The 22,115-nt window shown below is 42.4% G+C and overlaps 1 protein-coding gene across 1 annotated transcript in view; it reads left to right on the top strand.

Annotated features, from left to right (window-relative positions):
- The window catches only part of smad3a (SMAD family member 3a), a 30,748-nt gene extending 11,650 nt beyond the window's left edge, over window positions 1–19,098 (top strand). The window contains exons 2-8 of the mRNA XM_036136204.1: window positions 10,932–11,125; window positions 11,410–11,544; window positions 12,863–12,988; window positions 13,735–13,947; window positions 14,036–14,173; window positions 14,967–15,111; window positions 18,228–19,098. Coding sequence (XP_035992097.1) covers window positions 10,932–11,125; window positions 11,410–11,544; window positions 12,863–12,988; window positions 13,735–13,947; window positions 14,036–14,173; window positions 14,967–15,111; window positions 18,228–18,351 — 1,075 coding nt within the window. The 3' untranslated portion in view covers window positions 18,352–19,098. The remainder of the gene's footprint in view (window positions 1–10,931; window positions 11,126–11,409; window positions 11,545–12,862; window positions 12,989–13,734; window positions 13,948–14,035; window positions 14,174–14,966; window positions 15,112–18,227) is intronic.
- The last annotated feature ends 3,017 nt before the right edge of the window (window positions 19,099–22,115 follow it).

The following is a 22,115-nucleotide window of genomic DNA, read 5'->3' as shown; positions in this document are numbered from 1 at the left end:
TGGGGTTAAACTTAGCACTAAAACCTGCAACGTCACTTCTGCTATTTTTTTCTTTATTCTTTCTGAGCGTTAGCTTTGTGCTGTGCTTCATGCTGGTGGCTGCCGTCTGGGTATGGATAATACATCAGTTCAAATGAGTGAACAAACATAAATTATCACGGCTCGACCATTTCCAGCTGAGGGGGGGGGGGATAAAACTTAAACGGCTCTGCCATGTGTACGGAGAAATGTATGATTTGTACGCTCAATGTTTCCAGTCATTTATCACTTTGTTCAGATATTCTGCTCAGCTCATTGACTCTTTGCAGTAAAACTAATGGATCTTTGCCCTCCTCTGTCTCCCCAGGTTTTTTTTTTTTTTTTTTATTGCGTCCAGACTGTTATTTGTAGTCTCGCCTTGCCGATCGTCCGTCTGGTTTTGTATTTCACGTTCGGGCCTCCTTCACTGGTCCCAGCACACTATGATATCACCTATGTGCCACAGTCAAGTCAGACTTTTCTCTCACAGTCTATGGTTGTCCCCCCCCCGCCCTCACCCCCTCGATCCCCCTTTGTTTGAAAAAGAGAAGTCTGATGGGTTTTCCAGAGAGAGTGGGTGGTGTGTTTGGACGAAGCTTCTCCGCTGAAGTCTCGCTGCCGCTGGAATGCGTTCAGAAGCCAAGGTTCCTGCACTTCTCTCTACCGCTGATGTCGATTGAAGCGGGTTGGTGATGACAAAAAGGAGTTTTCTCCTAACGTTCTGATTAGGAATATGATTAGGAAGGTTCTGCGTTTTGCGGCCGAAGCGCTCAGGTGACACCGGCGTTCCAGACAAAACATGTTTCCGATCGTGTGTCGGCGCACGATGAAGGGAGAGGCTGCTGTAATCCGAGTGTGTCTTATTTACCCTAGACAGAAAGAGGGTCTGACTCATTGCTCTGGGTGTACAGTGGCAGTCGGAGGTTTACGTACGCTCATCATCTGCATGAACGTCAGGATCATCTCGGGCTTTTGCTGATGCATTGAAATCGGGCCTTTTTTTAAAAAGGAAACGTTAAAATGCGTCATTAAAAGCCCCAGAATTAATATGGTATTCATATTGATAAAGGATTGCTTGTGAACTTCTAGCCAGCTCAGTGTCTTTACTGTGACAGATTATGTTCCTGAACTGTGTTGTTAAAGACGTCCCAGTAGATATATTTCAGAGAGTAGATCCCCCACACAATGAAACCAAGCGTCTGCAGAGAGTTCAACAACTTCTCAATATTTGCTGAGATCAAGAGGATATAACAGGGACTTTATTAGTGAAAAGATTTCAGATCTCTGAATTTACCTTTTATTGTCATCCAAGACTCCAGCTTTCTGATAATGTTAACGTCCCCATTAGAGATAGACCGATACAGTTTTTAAGGCCGATACCGATTATTTTGACATTAGTCTAAACCATACCCGATTTCTTTTTTTAATTTTTTTTATTATGGGCCAATTCTTGAAGCTGATGTTGCTTTTTCTTCCTCCATTGACACAATAACAAATGTCACCGAGTTCTCAATATAAACAAAAAAGAACCATTTATTAAAGCGAACAATACGTATCGGCCGGTACAAGAAATAAATGCAAGTACCGGCCCGCCGATGTGTCGGTCGACCTCCAGTCCCCGTTGTTCGTTCTCCAAAGAAATCTTGTGCACACTTTGGTAAAAGTCTTTCAAACATACCCATTCACCACGGCTAATGCTAATAGTTACCAGGTAGAAATGATGCTAAAAGGCACCTGATACAATAACTTTATCATCCCAGAAGAGTAAAAGAGAAAAGACAAGCACTATTTTCACTGAGCCTGACGGGGAAGACAGTTTTTGTTGTTATATTTAACATTTTGTGAAGGATGCTAATTATGAGTATATACCTTAATTAAAGGGTGGAGCAACAAAGTGATACAGCAGTAGGTCTAGCGTCACTGACATCGGGCTGCTAAAACCAAACAAGGAGCCCCACACTGAGGGGGAAAAAAGTCAATTTTTAGAGAATGTGAATGTTTCAAAACAGCCCCTGAAGTAAAACAGCTACTGAACCAGATATGAGTTTAGTAGCTGTTCATCTTACCCAGCCATTTTACCACAGTCATCCAGTTATTTACCTCTTCTCTGATAAAGTGTCATTGGACGGCAGCCCTGTTGATCATGACGTGGCCGACTGCTCTAAGGCGCTGTAAAATTCACAAAAGACGTTTCAGCTTTCCACCCCCACCCCTCCGTCGGGGGGACAGACGGCGGGCTCTGAGGGGGGGGGGTTTAGGGGCCTGGTCACAGACACTCTGAGCGGCCCTGATCTCTTCAGGCTTATTGTCCAGCACACCCGGCCCCCTCCCCTCTTGTTGCCCATCACCCTTTTGGCTCTTATGGGACACGGCGCGTGTGCGCAGTGATGATGTTCATTTGATCAATATTTAAAAACCAGTTTACTTCTTGATTTGAAGATGCACACTGAGCTACACATTTTAGATATTTTTCTAATAGTCAGCGGTGAAAGACCACAGAGAAGTTGATAATCAGAGTTTTTCACTGTGTCTTTGGGGGGGGGGGGTCTCAGTATATGATTCTTGCATGAGGCTCGCCAGAGCTGTAAAAAACATGTTAAAAGGTCCAAGCCTGCAGGGATGTGTGTGTGTTTGAGGCTACAGTCCACTTGAACACACAAATGCTGTGTATATGTTATGCCTGTGAGCAAACTGAGCATACCCCCCCCCCCCACCCCTCGAGCTTAGTGAGCTCAATCTGCTCTGTCTGAGTCTGCTCAGTGTGTCAACCAAAAACATCAACAATGTACTCGTCCTCCGCTCTTTACAATTACATATGTCCACATATTTTTACTTTATTGTTTGTAGGATTCCTTCACACTGACGAGTTTCAGATCTGTTATAGTTATTTCACGCCGCTCACCATTCCTCAGCGTTCACATATATAAGCATATAGGTTGATGGGCGGCGAGGTCAGACCCAACCTCAGCGTCCGATCATGGAGCACAGAGACAATGGCATTATTTTTCCCCTCTGGCAACAAATCTATATCAATTTGCTGCTTTCTGCTCTTCGGACATCAATTTTACCCCCTTTCCGTCTCTTTTGACGGCAACATCAGTGATCCATCTCTTGTTCTCTGTCAAAAAGGGAATCCTTTTTGACAGAGAACAAGGACGCCCTAAAGAAGAACTGACTCTTGTATGGGTTGAAAGATCTTCGTTTCTTTGCTTCATTGGTTTCCACTTGTTGCTTTATCCCCTCCGTAAACTCAAACAGAGTGTCTAAACAGGGCTTGATTAAAACAAACAGCATTAACAGCCAATATATTTTCCGGTATATTCCTAATATCTGTTTGTGATAGCTGTATTTAATATTCCTTCACATTTGTAGCTTAAATATGCTTCACTGATATTTAGCTCAGTCTGCGGAGAGAGCCTTGAGTCTTATCCTGACCCCGACGTTGGGAGCCACTTGTCTAAAGCGTCAAGATGTGCAAGTAGCCAAGATAAGTAGAAAGTAGCTGTCTGGTTGTGAGTAAAATCACCTGATTAACTTTAAGAACGAACGCGCCGCGCTACAAAGAAACATTTGAACACTACAGGAAGCCAAGTTGTGGATTATGGACGTGGCTTTGCAATAAAGGTGAATGAACGGTGACAGATGAACTAAACTGAAGTTGAAAGGATTTACGGGATTATTTGTAACAATGTCTGACGCTGCTAAGATTGCAGCCGAGTCGGTACGTGTTTAAAGCGCACATTGCTTCGTGTAGGAGGCCGAGCGGGAGCACGCAATGAAATAAAGGCTTTAATGACTGATGTTGATAAAGTCAGTGATTCATTTTCAAGTGTTTTGAAGGAGCAGTGAATGAATTTAAAAATGCCCACAATTTGATGCAAGAGCTCTTATCGGAGGAAGAAAAGGAAAAATGATTACCGTGACTGGTATTAACTCAGAATAACCAACGTGAATTACTTCATGAAAGATGTTGAAACGTGGAGAAAAATCTGACCATTGGTCCAGCAAATCAAAGTCGTCGACCTTCAGACCGTTCTCAGTCTCCTCACTGCTGCGACGGTGCGACCCGCTCAAGGTGCTGCATAGAAAGAAAAACACTCTTTCTATAATCACACAAGCTGATATGAAGATGTGGCCTTATCTCAGGGGCATCCAGTTAAAGGGAGGTGAGGCAGACATTGAACTCCTCATTGGGACTGATGTTCGACACGCATTGGAGCCATGGAAGATAATGAACAGTCACGATTACGGACCGTATGCAAACAGCGCTTCACAGGGACGGGTTATTCTGTTTTCAAGTAACAAAATCTCATACCGAGTTTACGGATCTACTCATCAGACAATATAATCAGGATTTCTCTGAGAACGTGAGGTGACAGATGTAAGTTGAGGATGTGCGTTTTGTGCCGACTGCTTCCAGCTTAACATATATCAAAAATGGCCATTATCATCTACCTCTTCATTTCCGGACGAAAGACAAGGTCATGCCTGCTAGCTATAATGTGACAAAAGAACAAACTCTCCACCCTATGAAGAGGTTTAGGAAGGACAAGAGGAATAGACCTCCGTCACGGAGGACATATTCAAAAAGGGCTATGCAGAAAAAGATTCCCTCAGCAGCTTTGCAGGGAGGTTGGGCAGGTGTGGTGCATGCCGCATCATGAGGTTTACCATAAGCGTAAGCTCAAACTGAGCGCAGTGTTTTGGCTTTATATCCTCGTTTCAAGGAACGCGTCTCAACAAGGAGCTCCTTCAACGTCCAGACTTGACAAACGTCCTCATGGGCGTATAGCTTAGGTTTCACCCAGAACAGACTGCAGTTATGGCAGACATTGAGGCAATGTTTTATCGAGTACATGCGGATGAGAAAGACAGAGACTTTCTGAGGTTTTCGTTGTGGCCAGAGAGCGATATTAGCAAACCACTTGAGGTTTGTGGGATGAAACTTCACCACTTTGGCGCTACATCATGCCCAAGCATTGCTAATTTTGCCCTGCGTCAAACTGCTGATGAAGTTATTAAAACCATCAAAAGTGACTTTCATTTGGGGAAATTGGTGAAAAGTTGCTGTCAGGGAGGTTTCAGACTGACGAAATGGGTCCGCAACAACCGTGAGGTTGAGCGTCTCAGTGCAGGGACATTTAAAGACAGGGTTCCCACGGGTCCTTGAAATGCTTGAAAGTTTGTGTATCTGAAAAAATAAATTCAAGGCCCTTGAAAGTTCTTGAAAACAGCCAAAAAAACACTTTGTCCTTGAAAGTCCTTGAATTTTTTTGTGGGGTTGAAAGTTCACACGGATGACGACTCATGTGTCATTATTTTACTACCACACGATCTTTCAAAATTATGTTGATACTGCAGACTTTTAATTTGCAAAAGTACGTTCGCTCTTCTTCGTTAGTTGGTAGGCTACGGTTTAGGCCTACATGCATCCAATAGGTTACATTCACGAAGTGTTGCCAACTCAGCGACTTTATCGCTATATTTAGCGACTTTTCAGAGTCAAAGTCAAAAACTAGCTTAATCAAAGATGAAAGTAAGTAAAACAAATTGATATAATTCTGAAAATCTCAATGCTGCACTTTTTTCCATAAAATTCCATGAAACGGTAGGCTAATGTACATCTTATATGTAATGTAGTATGGCATAGCCATGTACTGTGGATATAAATGTAGGCTATGAATATGATCAATATCAATGTAGGCTATAAATTAAGTCCACTTTCTAGCATTGCTTCTGACCCAACAACTTCTGTGCTGTTTAGTCTTATATTGAATTTGCATTGTATTAAAATATGATAACCTATTCAGCGGTCACAGTAGGTAAATGCCGTCACGTGTGGTCCTTGAATTTGAGGAAATTGGTCCTGGAAAGTCGTTGAAAGGTCCTTGAATTTGATGTTCACTAAGGTGTGGGAACCCTGTTTAAAGAACTGGCTTTGGATAAAGACGAGCTGAAAGGACAAAGTAGAGCCTGCACTTGGGATCAACTAGGACACCCACAGTGATGCCTTCAGCTTAGAAGTCACTTTCAGCAACCGTTTACCCTGCAGGTCTTCATGCTAAATTACAATTTTTTGCTGAAATTGGATTTTTTGAAGTGGCTGTCCATGTTACTGTTAAACGAGACCGCCATCAGACTTAAAAACCGTCCGTAGAAGACGGATAAAATAAATGTGACATGAATGTTCAGACTGCGTACATTTAATTAAATATCCGATATCTATCCCAGTTATTACCACATATGGAAGTGGCACAAGTTGGGGTTTATTTTGGGTGAAAAGATCAGAATTGGGATGTTGCCACTCCCATGCAGAAGACGGATATGGGTCGCATTTCCCTGCAGTGTGAACGTAGCCTTAGACAGGACATGACAAATTGTTCAGTGGATTTTGATTTTGAGAAACATAATCATTACTTTCCATTTTGCAATGGTTCTTGTTTAGGCTCCTTTGAATATTATTTAAGTAATTATTGCTTAACTAAGGCTAAAAATTAGATGCTGGTATGTTGGAGCCTATTGAGTATTTAATTGGCAGTTTTAATTATTTGTAAAATGCTATTAATTAGATAAAATAACGCTAAGGATCGTAGATGGTAGCTGAGCTGTTATTTATTATGATTTTCTGTTCAGGGCCCACCATGTCATGCCAGCCTCCCACTATGACTGAGGATAGAAACACAGCTGGATTGTTTTGGCCTGTGTTTGTTTGTGGTTGAGGGAGTGAGGAGCGAAACAGGTTTTCTACTGCTAAATCATTTCAGTTTCAAATTTTATTAAGTCAACCATCAACATCTAGCGCATCGAGAACCTCCTCCGCGGGAACTTCTCTGACGTTCCTCATTATTTTTTAGCTTATGAGGCAAGAGTGGCTAAATGTAAGAGTAGTTTAGTCTTTGTTTTGAAAACTTCTTCACAATGCGGTCTGTTGTTCCGCGGGGTTCCAGGCGATCGTGTGCACAAGTCTTTTGAAAAAAGGTTGAATTCTTGAACGGCATAATATTAAATGACTAGTTTTTCAGCTGCTCTCTCCTGACCTGAAAGCTGCTTGGCGACGCCTGAAGGACAGCAGGTCACATGACACGACAGACAGGAAACTGCAGCAACCATTTCGAGTATCATTGCCATTATTGGACAAAAAAAACGGCTAGATTTGAAAGAAAAACATGTTTTTTTTGTTTTTTTGTTTTTTTGATCACCAGAAAAGTTTTCAATGCAATTTTTTTTCTTCAAGTAAACAAGCCAAACGGTTTTTTCTTTTTATAGGTTTTATGGGCTTTAAAAAGAAAAAGACGGCCTGTCCTGATCAACGTATTTAAAGACGCATTGATCAGGAACCTTGACATTGGATCGGTACATTCCTTTAGTTTATGCTACTTAACTTTGCTTTCAATATCCACGTCTATCTATTTCTCCTGCAGGCTGTGATTGAGTAAGAGTAAATAGATCCTCTCTGGATCTATTTACCTTTTTTTATGAATTGGCTGCTGGCTCTGCAGTAAAATATTGTTTGGGCTACCGGGAGGCTTTATACCTTTTGTCCTGGACATCTTGTGTCTGAACACAAACGCGCGCACACACAACGGAGCCCAGCAGTGGAACGTGGGATCATAGCCGCCCCCACTGCCTTCCCTTTTTGACCCATAAATCATTGTAAACTGTTTTTGCAGGATCTGAATCTGTCCCCTTCTCTCAACAACAGAAGTGATTAATACTGAGCTGTGGGGGGGTGTTTCTCAACCAGCTCTCGCTAGGCCTACAATTAAATAGTTTCTGTGGCTTCTGGTTGTAGTTTTAAATCAAGCTAGCCGCCATATAAAAGAGTAAACTGACCGTGCCTGGAAGTACGGCAGAGCAAGCAGCTGGACTTTTCACGCTGCGGGTTTCCTGCGTCTGGTGGGCAAAGCCGACTCTACGTAAACGTCCGTGCCTTCAAGACTTCTTTGCAGCTCGACATGTTGTGCACAGAGCAAAGAAAAGAAAACAAAAGTGGATATCCTTTCTATTTATTTTTTGTCTCTTCCACCTAACATACTGCAAAAATAGAACAAAAAATAAGAAAGTATTTCTTGAAATGAGAGTATTTTTCCTTGATTTGAGCAGGTAAATAAGATTGTTTGCCAATGGAATAAGATTTTTTACACTTAAAATAGGAACAACTCATCTCTATCTTCTTATTTCAAGTGCAGTACATCTAATTATCATATTTTAGGGGTCAAAATACTCATTCCATTGGCAAATAATCTTATTTACCTGCTCAAATCAAGGAGAAATACATTAATTTCAAGAAAATTGTACTTATTTTTACTTCTCTTTTTGCAGCGCAGTGGCTGCTACTAGTTAGTGATTCTGTAATTCCTTTCTGTTTCAAGTCTTTACACAGCCAGCTGCCTCTGGAACATCTGCACGGCCGTTTCAGTACCATTGACTAGCATAGACCCAACATACCAATAGCATTGCATCACTCCTGTGTGATCAGCTTTTCTGTCATGAAAAACCAACAGACGGGCTTAAAACGTCCTCTCCTTTCTCCGTTTTGCACTTTGGTTCATTTTCAGCTCTTGATTTTGATTTGACCCTTTTACACGGCTTCTCCTCCATGTCAGTGAGACCTTTCAGATAGCGTCATCTCCAAAGCGCTCTGGTCCTGTCTGGTTCTCTGATTGAAGTAAGTCCTTTTTTTTTTTAATAAGCTCTTAGAGGTCTGACTGACCGCGAGCACGGCAAAGTTTTTTGCGATAAACTTCCAGAGGTACAAAAAAAGGCCCTGTAGCTCTGTTGCAATGGTCATAAATTGCAGAGCGAGGTTATGAAATCTGGTGAAAGGAAGCGGTCAGTTATTCATCGCAAAATATGCCAAACGGGAACGCTGAAATAGGAAAGAGGAACAGCAGTCACAAGAGGATTCAAAGTAAACATTTTGTTTTTTTTTCTCCACAAAATGTAGTGTGTTTCACACAATTAGGTTTATCTGTCGTTCTTATCAGCTTTTATTGCAGAAGACTGAACTTGATTGCATCCCAACCCAGTTAGGTTGGGGTGTTTTGCTGTTTTTGTGGAGCAGCTGCTTCGGTCTTTTTTTTTGCTGAACGTCTAACGTGAACTCTAATCCAAAACCAAGCCCTGCGCTCAGCTCTGTTGTTTGTTGTTCAGGCTCTGCGAGCAGACGCCAGCCATATTGTCAGCCAGACTGTCTTATCTGCCACATGCGAGACACAGGAAGCTCCTGGTGCTCCTATCGCGATCCCAGAAAACATTTTCTCCCAGCCACCACCGCTGCGTTAGACAGACGCTTGAGGCAGCCATCCTTTCAGTCTCATTGGTGTTTGGGACATTCACCAGCCTCTTAGGCCTAAAAGTATAATTTCAGCTTTCGGGGTGTAATATAAAATTTAAAAATGTGAACTTGGCTTTCAAATCCCTTTAAGGAGACCTCTGTTTCCTTTTAACTTTGCCTATAGGCTTTTGTGGATTGCAGGTTTGACTTCAATGTTTTTTACAGATTCAGGGCCTTGAAATATTCAGCACAGTTTGCCACGTGTAGGTTGTCGGGATTTAGTTAGAAACAGCCGAGCTCATTCAGCCTTCCGCTGCTTAAGTGCGTCAACTTTAGAGCGCATAATCTCCACAGACACTGTGTAAAAATTTCAACACCTGACTTCCCATCAGCGCTTTTAGAAAACGCAAGACGGCGCGAGTAAAAGCTTTCGCTATGAAAAATTAAAGCACAAATGGGTTAAGTCATAGTGCCACCGATGAGCTTTCAGTAGCAGGATGACAAATGTCCCGTTTTTTATTTATTTATTTAAATTTTTTTTTTTTGGTTTGTGTGTGGAGCAGACATTTGTCCTTAGAAAATAGGTTTTAGTCATTTGACCCTTGGTCTGATTTTGTCTGCAGTGGGTGAGACGCTGAGCAGGAGAGCCACCGCGCCTGTTGACTCTTGCATAACACGATGAGCTTAGCGGGTATTTTATTTATTTTTTCCGCCATGGGTCATTGTGTTCACATTATAAGAGGCGGTGCAAAAGCCATTGTGTCGATCCACACTATTAAGCTACAGCTCAATGCTATCAGCTGACCTAAATCCTCCTGCCAGTAGCTATTTTATTTTTTTTTTTATCCCAGATGAGGCCAGATGTTTTACAAGACAATGAAATCCCTCTTACACACGCTGTAATCTCATTTCCAGTTGTTTATTATTGGACCTTAAGTCCTATGAAGTGAGCTTAGAGCTTGCGGCCTCATGGGCAGCAGGTCATTTTAGGGCGCTAAGCACTAACCCAGAACCGGTGTTCGCTCCATTTAACAGGACCGACCTGTGCTCCTCCTGCTGTAGATTTTACAAACCTTATTAGTATTTCCTCACACCGTCAGGAAGTGTAAGATTGACAGGAAGTGTTTTATTTACTTTCAGTTTCAGTGATTTGTAGTTTTAGTTTGAGTAGAATAAATCTTTGAGTTGACTGCTGTAAGTTTTGGTTCTTGAACATTTGAAGTCATAAAGGAATTTATGAAGAGTTTTCAATCTGGGGGAAATTATTTATTTTGACATTTATCATTGTGCAAAATGATCTTTAGTCATTTGAAGCAGCTTTATTTGGGTGGAATTTGCTTTAAGGAAGTTCCAAAAACCAAGTCCTAATTAGACGTGCATTATATGCAAAAATGACATTTTTATTGGTTATCTTTCCACCTTATTGCATCTTTCCACATAACTAGACTTACACGTGATTGGATTTTATCTCTCTGTAACATTTTTGCCTTTGTTTTAATCATTAGTAGTCATTCTTTAAGAGTTTTGAATTATCTCCCGATCTTGGTTTTAGTCTGGGGGGGAGGTGTTATCTGGATGGTACACCGAACATGACCCGTGTCTGACGGGCCTCCCTCCTCTCTGCCTCTCCCTGCAGGTCTCTGGACGGCCGCCTGCAGGTGTCCCACAGGAAGGGTCTGCCTCACGTCATCTACTGCCGGCTGTGGCGCTGGCCCGACCTGCAGTCTCACCACGAGCTGCGAGCCGTGGAGCTGTGCGAGTACGCCTTCCACACGAAGAAGGATGAGGTGTGCGTCAACCCGTACCACTACCAGAGGGTGGAGACCCCAGGTAGGACGGCTGGGAGGGAGTTGATCATTTAATCACACAGTTACAGAAAAAAAACATCCAAGATGATGTTTTACAGCAGTAGTGTAGTGTGATTTTATTTCAACCTAAATTGTGTTTGCCTTTTTATTCTTAAGAGTTTAACTTGTATTTTTCCTAGGGTTTACTGCTTAAATATCACCATAAAACGGACCTTTGTTATAAAACTCTACTATGCAGCGACTTTGTTTTTGTTTTGTTAAAATGGCTGTAGCGGTATTCTGAGGATCTCTCTGTGTGTGTCTCAGTCCTCCCGCCGGTGCTGGTGCCCAGACACACAGAAATCCCCAGCGAGTTCCCGCCCCTGGACGACTACAGCCATTCAATCCCTGAAAACACCAACTTCCCTGCCGGCATTGAGCCCCAGAGCAACTACATACCAGGTACCAGCGAGCTCCCAAAGACCGCTCGCACCCACGGCTGGTTTATGCTCTGCTTAAGTTTGTAAGATTTAGATTTCAGACAAACTGGGGAATTTCTTGAGTAGCAGCTTTTAGTCTTTTAAAATAGTTTACAGATGTTTTCCCTTTGAAGAGTTTCATAGTGTTTAATTAATTTATTTTTTTTTACTGTAAAAGAGACTCAACTGTTGTTTACCAAATTAGGAAAGCAACGAGTACAACACCTTGAATAGATCTTGAATTTGAAAGAAGAAGGTGCAAGGGAGTCGTCTGCTTGAAATCTCCTTTAACATTTCAGCAGTATCGGGCATTGTGTATCCATGGTCTCTCTAAATATCATTAATGAGAAGATGATCATTTGATTTTTAGAGGTTTAATTGGTTCAGTTTAACTCTTTTCTCTTTTTTCTGACAGTAATATTTTTTTTACACCGTCGTAATTCGCTTAAATGACTAGTTTGTGCTGCTATTTTGGTGATATTTATTATTTACTTGATGGTCCGACAGAGGTGCCAGAATACATTAAGATACAACTTTGTCAGCTCATCACTGCTGTAGCTGCAGCCTCAGTGGAAAAACTCAGAGGGACAGAAAACCTCAGTTTTATCTATTAGCTTTGATGGTCAGGGAAGGTTACCTGACTCCGCCAGATGGCATATCCATCTGGAAACCTTCCGTTGAAGTAATTTTGGGAAGGGGCGAAAATACTGGTTAGCTGATTGGCCTATGTTGGTGATAGACGGGCCAAATGAACCAATCAGATTCGTCGCCGCTCTGTTACGAGCGAGGACGAAAACACAACCACAAGCCAAGCTACTCTTGCTGCTGCAGGTAAAGGCTCGTTAGCTCAGCAAAGAAATACTCTGTAATTCCGATAAAACTTGCTCGATAGCCACGCTAACGCTAGTTTCATCGGCTGAAGCCACCATGTTGTTTAGACTGAACTGTCGCGCTTCCCGTTGCGTCACACCTCAACCCGCCTCAAAGCCAACGCTGATTGGACGTTCGTTTGGTGAACGGCTCCAAATTTTCTTTAACGGAGAGTAGCCAGACTGATCAGCGAGTGAAACCTTGAAAGCTCGCGAGATCAAGATGGTCTCACGAGGCTACAGGGAAGGAGCCGTCAGAGAAAAAAACACTAGCTGCATTTTCCATTTACCTTTTGAGGAGAGTGCCATAAAATGGCATCAAGATCCGACCTCCTACATCCAGAGTGACGTCAGATCTTGCAGACCTAAAATATCCTGAATGATCTGCATCCGTGTGTCGACATGTGTCTAAGCCTCTGGTGTGTTTTCCAGAAACGCCGCCACCGGGCTACCTCAGCGAAGATGGAGAGACCAGCGATCACCAGATGACCCACAGCATGGACACAAGCTCCCCAAACCTGTCACCTAACCCCGTTTCACCCACACACAGTAACCTGGGTGAGAACCTCCTGTCAGTGTGTCTTTGTTTTAGTGTTGTGTCTCCCCCCCCCCCCCCCCCCCCCCCCCCCCCCCCGCTGTGGGAATTGTCTGTTTGGTTGCGGTAAAAGGAAGCGAGATGATGAAAGAACCCTTTGTCTTTCATGACCACCATGTGAGCAGCTAAACAGACCAGGACAGTGTTCGGTCCACGCTAACGTCAAAAAAAATATCCAATGTTTGCTCTGCTAGGATGAGAACACATCTGAGGCCCTCGGCTGGATGCTACCAGCGAAGCAGCAAAATGACCCCCCCTCCCACGCTGTCCTGTGTTGGGGAGAAAACGAGCAAATTACCAGAACTAGTTGACTTTAGTGAAAGCAAACACGGATGAGCCTGTAATCTTCTTTTTTTTTGGTTCTGGCATCCCATCTGCGAGGGTTGAGCTTCCTCGTTTTGTTTGCTCAAAGTTTCTGGGAAACGGCGCATGGCGCTGACATTTTCTGACGCAAGCTTTCACTAAAGTAGTTTTTTTTTCTTAGGGAGCGTTTTCTTCCCAGTTTGCAGCCACCTCGGCCCGTTTTCCCCCCACGTTTCTTTCGTCGGCTCTCCGAAGCTTTGATCACTTCTGTTTTCTCTATTCTTTGTCGTATTTGCCAGCCGTTGCTTTAAACTTTTTATTGTCGTACTTTTACCATTATAGGTTCAGGAAAAGGTAACCTGAAAGCCGCTGTTTGCTGACCCTTCTTTATGTCCGTCTCTCCCAGACCTCCACCCTGTGACGTACTGTGAGCCGGCCTTCTGGTGCTCCATTTCCTACTACGAGCTGAACCAGCGAGTAGGAGAGACCTTCCACGCCTCGCAGCCCTCGCTGACCGTGGACGGATTCACAGACCCCTCCAACTCGGAGCGTTTCTGCCTCGGCCTTTTATCCAACGTCAACCGCAACGCAGCGGTGGAGTTGACTCGCCGGCACATAGGTGGGCCTCGCCACTCCTCCCTGAAGCGGTCCAGTACGTGCCGCTGCCGTTAGCGTCGCCGTGACATCTTGTCTCTGTTCCCTGTAAGGTCGAGGCGTGCGGCTGTACTACATCGGAGGAGAGGTGTTTGCAGAGTGTCTGAGCGACAGCGCCATCTTCGTCCAGAGCCCCAACTGTAATCAGCGCTACGGCTGGCACCCCGCCACAGTCTGCAAGATCCCGCCAGGTGTGGCAGCAGTGCACACAATCTGAAGCAAAACTAAAGAGTGGACAGATTGTGTTAAAATAAAGCAATCAGGCAGTCATGGACCGTTCATAGGCGCTCTCCTTTGTCAGTGACCGATGGGTTGAATACAATTTTATGGGTTTCTAAACTTTCAGGTAAAGCACGGCATTTAGTTTATGCAAGTTCAGGCTTTAAGATGCATGGAAGGAAAATTAAGAATGAAATATTGTGATTTCTCAATCCATCTACCAACCAAGCCAACCCTTCCTCCTTGTGGGTTTTGCAGGTTCTCAATTAAAGGTCTGCCACAAATTCGTAGTGAAACTTTTATATTTTAGAATTGAAAATGCAATGAAAACTTCATTTAAAACAAGTTTTAGTATCAACACTGCAAGACCTCATTAGCTAAAGGGTGATTAATCTGATCTAGTTGAGTATATTGGGGGATTGTGAACAGATGTGGAGTGTAAACCTTTCAATCCACACTGCTCCAACTATCTGTCCGGTTGTTTTGGTGAAACAACATTTTCCCTGCTACACTCCATACCGGACCTAGACTTTGAAGTCTTTCCTAATAGATCATTCCTAAGATTCTTAGTTATTCATCCTGGTAATAAATAAAACACAGTCAGAACAACAAAAGCACAAGTTAGAGTTTTCTACTCTCAGGGTGACTTCCCATTGCATCTGATAGTAATTATGGTCTGAATTTAAAATAAACCAGCGGTAACCACCGGGGTTTTTGTTCCGCTTTTGGTTCTTCTGTGTAACTCGGCTTATTGTTTCCCTCCAGGGTGCAACTTGAAGATCTTCAACAACCAGGAGTTTGCCGCCCTGCTGGCACAGTCGGTCAACCAGGGGTTCGAGGCCGTCTACCAGCTCACCAGGATGTGCACCATCCGCATGAGCTTCGTCAAGGGCTGGGGAGCCGAGTACAGGTGAACTGCAGTTCCATGCTGGGAACAGATACACGTGTCTGTTGGTGTCAAGAAAAGGTAGAAGAGGAAGAAGGACCGGAGAGAATGTGATTGGTCAGGTTTAGCATTGATTAAATGTAGCATGTTGTTATTTAAGCTGCAAAGTTTCCATGGCATTGATTTTACTAGCTTTAACATGGGCTTCAGCCTCGGTGTCGACCAGATGGCTCGTTCTGAGATCATCTGCATCAACAGCAGAGTCCCGCACATTCTTAGGAGATAAGCATCTCATTTTAGGGCTATTGTTAGTTTCTACACATGTGGGTCAAGTGACTTGCTACAAACAAAGCTAATTATTTAGAAAAACGAAAAATCAAACCTTACATTTTTTTAGGTTTGGGTCAAGTAACTTAAGATTTATGAAAAGGTAGACGGGACGAGGTTACAATCACTGCATCCATGCAAGAAGAGGAAAATTAAAAAAAAAATCTAGATGTTGCTTAAATAATTAGCATTTAGTATGCACTGTGGATTCGAAAATAAGTGTGAATGGAAACTGGTTTGTTGTGTGATTTAGAAAAGATGCATTGAACAAACTTTGTTTTTCTATTATTCTTACATTAGACTTCTATTTTATCGCATTTCTCACACAAACTTCTTTATTTTTTTCCCTGACTTCTTTTGACAATTTAATGTCTATGGAGTATTTACAAGCGAATACATAAACGATTAATCACCGCTGTTATTTTGGCTGTGTGAATGCTGCTGAGCAAGGATTAAACCACCTGATAGAGGGAGCCTGTGTGCGAGCAGAGACAATAGGAACAGCGCGTGAATCACGTCCCACTATCCAGCCGCCCCCGCTCACACACACACACACACACACACACACACACACACACACACACACACACACACACATCTGCTCACACTCTGGTGAATCCGGTGCATGACGCCATCGAGGCATCAACAGAACCCAGCCCCTGCTGGCACACCAGACTATTTTTAAACACACACACACATGTGCTGTGTCAAAAAGAGATGTCAGACTTTCCCCCCCTTCAGTCTTCTCGGCTTTCCACACAGTCTGACTCACTGATAGTAGGACGGATTGGCTGAAAGTCGGCCCCGGCGGGGGAAAGTTTCCACCAGGGAGAGTCCTTTCTGCTGTCCTGACCAGCAGCTGACATGTGCAGACACTTAAAAACAGGGTTCAGGTTACGGGATCAGGCCAGCCTCCCTTTCTCTCGGCCTCCGCCACACTCTCCGTTTTCAGTGTTCATTGATTTGAAATTCTATGGCTTCCTTTTTTTTTTTTTTTTTTTCATTTACATGGAAAAATAACCAATGCAGACAAAAAGATTTGAGCTGATAAAGCTGAAGAGTGAAAATTAGTTCTTACCAAGATTAAACAAAACTTTAGAAGTGTTAGATCATTTTTTTTTATTTTATTTTTTCAGGTGTTCAACATTACACTACAATCTTAAATTAAGTAATCTTGTCAGGTGAAATTATGTTACTGCATGGCCATATAATTTCACTTGTTTTGAGTACCTTTTCCTACAGATTCAGCGTTTTCATCTCCATTTTAAACACTCCCTTTTTGCAGTGAAAGCAAAAAACTAAATTATGGCTTTTAAGATGAAGTAGCAAAACAATTCAATGAAAAAGGATCAAACATACCCCGACCTAAAACTAAAAACGATCCCCCAAAAAAATAAGCAACAGTAGGTTTGAATAGAGGCGAGCAAAATGCAAATGACAGGAAGGGGAAATGGTGCCGCGTACATCAGAGGTGTCTCGTCTCTGTCACGTCTTGACAGCAGAGAGGCTCTTGGCCGAGTCAGGAAGCAGAGTTGCTGCTTGCAGCGCTCTGAAACCAGATCAGACTTTTATATAACATACACAAACTGCTGATAATTGATACTGATGTTTTATTTTTTTAATGCACTTAAATGCTGGAGGTATCTGCCATCTAACCCCTCTTGTTCCAGTTTTAGTGAGTGCTTTTAAAAACACTTCCTCTCACACAGAGAAAAGACTTTGTAGAAGAACCTTTGAGAATTTGGGTAAAGATCTGATGACTTGAGGTCATCCATGCATGTGAAATACATTTTTTTTTTGCTGTGATTTCTTTTTTTCTGTACTCAAATAAGACCTCCATTTGTAAATAACTGGAGGCTATAATGTCGCTGTACTTCACAGTGCCTTGAGGTGTTGGTATGACTACGAAAGTCTATTTATAATCCTCCATAAGTATTGAGATATAAAATTCAGAGTGTAAAGTATGAGATTTTCACACTTTTTTTCCTCCTTCCACTTTCTGCTAAGGTCTATTATTGCTCAATTAATTCGGTAGTTTCAAACTTTTTGAAAATTAAATTCCCATGCAGCGTCTTACATTTGCCTCACCACATGTTGATTTTAACATTTTATCTCCTTTAAAATGTTGCTTTCTTCTCTTACTGACTGAATGCGACCTTATTCACGAATCAAAACATGGTCCCACTCCCTGTTTAGACTGTGGACAACCTTAAATGTATCTTAAAGTGGACGTGTGTTTATCTTTAGGGATTTTGACAAACATGATGAAGTTACCGAAACTCACAAACATGCTTTAAATAATCTAGATTTATTCTTGGTTCTTTCTATGGGTTATAGATTTTGAACTAAATAAATCTTGTTGCCACTAAAGCTGTGGGCTTGTACTGCACCCTGAATATCTGAAAAAAGCATTTTACGTGCTGCGTTTAATTGTTTGTGCAACCTACTGATAAGACTCTGATACTGTTCAAGCAGGTTGAAACGGGTCCAGAACTTCATCAAAACGACAGAAGGAAATGTTGAAACGTGTAAATGAAAAACGTGAAGGAACCCTGCTCTTGGGTTTTGTTTCGGGCTGCAAAGGCCGGGTCACCTCAGAGCACCGTTAATGCTAGAACCAACGCTGTTCCCAGCCCCGTTACTTCGGCAATACGTGGTCATTCATTGGGGGGGAAAAAATCACACATGTCTCGCGTATCGCTGCGCAGAACTCAAGAAGCACTCTGCTTTTTATTGCTGGAACTTGACTTGTGTCCAAACAGCTGGCTTTGCGATCCTCACATCCTTCTGTCCTCTCCTGGTGTGTCCCACAGGCGACAGACGGTGACCAGCACCCCCTGCTGGATCGAGCTGCACCTGAACGGCCCGCTGCAGTGGCTCGACAAGGTGCTCACCCAGATGGGCTCCCCGACCATTCGATGCTCCAGCGTCTCTTAGGGGCGTCCTTCGTCCACGCGTCTCTCACATGACACGCCCCCCCCCCCACCCGCCCCTCCCAGGTTGCACCACATCTTAGTACTGGAAGCTGACGAGCCCTCCCTTCACCCAGCCGCTCCTTGTTCCTCCCCCACACCTGCTGTCAGAGGCACTTTTGTGAACACTTTGTGTTTGTGGCAAAAAGGGGACGAAGTGCATTAAAGTCGTACCACATTAATATGATCTCAGCTTATATGACGGCAGTTTCTTTCATCCTTGGCCTCCGCAAGCCCGGAAACTTTACGTTTGTTTTTTTTTGTTTTTTTTCATTCTCGCTTAATTGAAATTCACCGTTTGTATTTTTGTACAGATTTTGAACTGAACGGCGGATTTGATGAATGAGTTTTTAATGAATATTATTAAGTCCCAAAGGAAAACTAAAAACCTAAACATGTAAGAACATGTTAAATGCATTTCACTTGACTTTCTTTTTGTTTTTTTGGGGGCATTTCGTACATTATGAAGACTTCTATAGATGTAAAGCAATGAGACAGACTGAAAGTGATTTTTTTTATTTAATACACCTGCAAGCACTGTCTGTAGGAATGTACTACAAAGAGGGTATTTGTTATGCTTTTAATGCTTTCATTGTATGCTGCGACTGTTGTTCTGGTTAAAGTAACAAATAGCGCTTTGTAAGGCTGTGTATCTTTTGGTGTAAACGCCATCAAATGTAAAGAGAAAGAATGGAGAGAAAAAAAAAAAAAGTGAGTCAGCTTTGTTAGCTGTAAACCAAACTGTTGGAGGATTTACGCCACACATAAATGTCAGTGAGAATACAGACAAACGAGTCTGATTAAACAGGAACTAAAGCTCTTTGAGGACGTTACAGGAGTACTGAGAGACGGTGGATCTCATTAAAGGTCACCAGGAGGAAAGGCGGCGTAGACGAAGCCTCGCTTGTTAGCAAGTTCTCAGCCGGGACCGCGTCCCCGTCAGCAAGCTTTGCCGAATACGTATTTGCAGCACTTCAGGTTGTACATATTGTATGTATGAAATCAGGACTTGAAAACATCTCAGCACGCTTTTAGGGTTCTTCACCTCTTTTTTTCAGTGACGAACGGCACCCTCATAAGTATGATGTGAATACTCTGCAGAAAGCTTTGATGTGTTCAGAGAGCAGGAAGTGGCCTCTGCTTTGTTAGCAGCTTAACTATGGTCTTATTTTTAGCCATGCTGACTTTTTGCACACTTTTCAGGGCTGGAGGAAAACACACATCTGATTCATAAGCAATTGAGGGGGGAAAGTTCAAGTCTTTCAAGTTTATTTTGCAACTATTATTTTATTTGGAAGGTTGTCCCAAGTCCCAGTTGTGCATCGGAGGACGGATAACTACACGCAGGCCTGGGTCGTATTTTTTTTTTTTTTTAAATATGCTAACAAGAGGCAGTTTTGTTTTAAGCAGAGCTTTTTATAAAGGGAAACGTAGTTCAACAGCGGCATGTAAATAACAGTAGTGTCTTAATTTTTTTTTTTAAATATTATTTTCAGGTCTGTGTACAAATACAGCAAAAATTGTGACCATTAACGGTTATAATGTCGGCGGCTTTAGAAGCAGAACAAAAATAAAAAACGAAAAACTAAAGAGTTGGTAAAAGCTGTTGCTAAAACATAAAAGCATAGTCAAAGCTTTGATCCCATTTCCTTTCAACCACCCACTCGCGTGGAAGTGGATCAATTTCCTTTTGGTTCTATAACACTAGACAAAGACTCAGAGAGGGCGTGCATGAACAATATGGTTGTTTTCCGTCTTTACTGACCTGAACCTGGCTCTTGATGTTGTTGCCAGCCCGTTGGGGTTAATCTGCCACTTTGTTGTGACTGACGACTACGGAAGAAAAAGCAATGAGATATTAGCGTTCGATTCACGCTGGCAGATCCTAAGTGATTATTGTTTAAATGTGTAAACTTTGAAGCGTCGGGCTGTTTCAGTAATAGTAGCATCTACCGGTCTGAGACGAGCCTGCTCTCTGTCGGGCTTCTAGTGTCCTTGAATGCAGCAATCCTGATTCTGTTGGGATCTTAAAACCCTCGTGGTTAATGTAATTACCCTGATGGGGACGTTTTAAAAGCAAATTTGTCATTTTTTTTATACACCTCTGCAGGTTATAGCTGTTGTGTGTGTGTGTTTTTTTTTTTCTTCTCCCAGTTTAAAGTTTTTGCTGTAATCATTAGTTACTATTTACGGTCCTCGTCTCTGAATTTGTCTTTTTAGATCTTTTGTATAAATTTTTCCTTTCCATTTTTCCCCTGCTTCAAAAAAAGTAGATGTGATGCTTTGCATTTTTGTGTATTTCTATTGATCTACAAATAAAATATAAAACCTGAGTTGAATCTGAATATGGGTCATGTTTGATTTTCTTTGCGCTTTTAGTTGATCTAAAGTCAGATTTTGGAAGCAAGAAAGGAAATCTGATCTAATTCAACATTGAAAATTGGAGCTACTAACTAGATTTTATCAGTGTATTTTCTGTAGATTGGATAACAGATATAAAGATCTGGTTTCTTGCTTATAAAGACAGCTGGTTACAGTCAATCATTAAGTACATAATAAATAGTATTAACCCACCATTTTCACCAGCACCAGGCAACAACCTTATTAAAATAAAGTGCCTTACTCGAGGTCTGAATCCTGCGATTTTTCTCTCAAGCATCCGGCCTTGCGTCTTTGTGAGCACCTGGTTCTCTCCACCTGAATAACTGGTGTTCCTATCAGTGGCGACGGAGGATAACGCTTTAGAGAGGGGCGCACCAGAGGTCGCACATTAACACACAATAATAAACTACTTAAACATTAATCCGTTTACAGTCACTTTCCTCCTGCTGAATGTTTAAGTCTGGTCCAAGTTCCTTTATCTAATTTCTTTCCTACAACAAAAGCCTTGAGAAATTATTTTGTAAATGAATAAATTTTCTTGTGCCGCGCTGTTCTCTGTTGTTAGTCAGACTCTTCTGTTGAAGGCATAGTGGACGATCTTTTTCTGGGGTTATCACCTTATCTATTGGTTGTCCCGCACGCCGATCGTTGTGACGCGCTCACATAACGCCAGCGTGTGTGTACGTTCTTTGTTAGTTTCCGCTTGATGGCTGCGCACTTCTAGTGTTTATGTATCCGGTTAGCTTCGGTGTTAGTCGTTCATTGTAGCTCCGCTGCTCTCGCCATATACTTTGAAAATGGCTGAAAATCGTACATGTTTATGAGAAGAGCAAGGCCCCAGTAAAAAAAAAAAATGAACAGAGTGTGTTTGGGAGATTGTTTTGCACAATCCCCCTGAGGAGCAGAAGGGCAGGTAGGATGGTCTTGCGCATGTGTAGTTATTCAAAATGTGATTTGGGCGTTTCTTACCTACATTTCCGTAAAGATTGTCCAGTAGGCTTTTAACGTCTGTATGTTGGCGGGTATCATGGATGAATCTGATTGGATGGAGGATGGAAAAAAAAAAAAGCGATGACTGGTCCAGGTGCAGAGATCTGCACCTCTAACCAACATGAAGTCACATGGAGGCCTAAAGTGTTGAGTCATACGTACACACTCGTGTGTCTGGCGCCCCACACCATTGAAACATCAACATTACGAGACCTACACACAGCCCAAGATAGAATGGGAATACTGAAAATCAAAAGTCAGACACCTTTTATGAGAGAACAGACGTGATAATTACTTTTTATTTCGTAATTTATTTTTATTGTGTGCACTTTATTTCCTGCGATTTTAATGGGGCAG

Source organism: Fundulus heteroclitus, chromosome 4 (assembly GCF_011125445.2).
Source record: "Fundulus heteroclitus isolate FHET01 chromosome 4, MU-UCD_Fhet_4.1, whole genome shotgun sequence".
NCBI classification, from domain to species: Eukaryota; Metazoa; Chordata; class Actinopteri; order Cyprinodontiformes; family Fundulidae; genus Fundulus; species Fundulus heteroclitus.
Note: the sequence above shows the minus strand (reverse complement) of the source record. Positions and strands in the feature narration are given on the sequence as shown.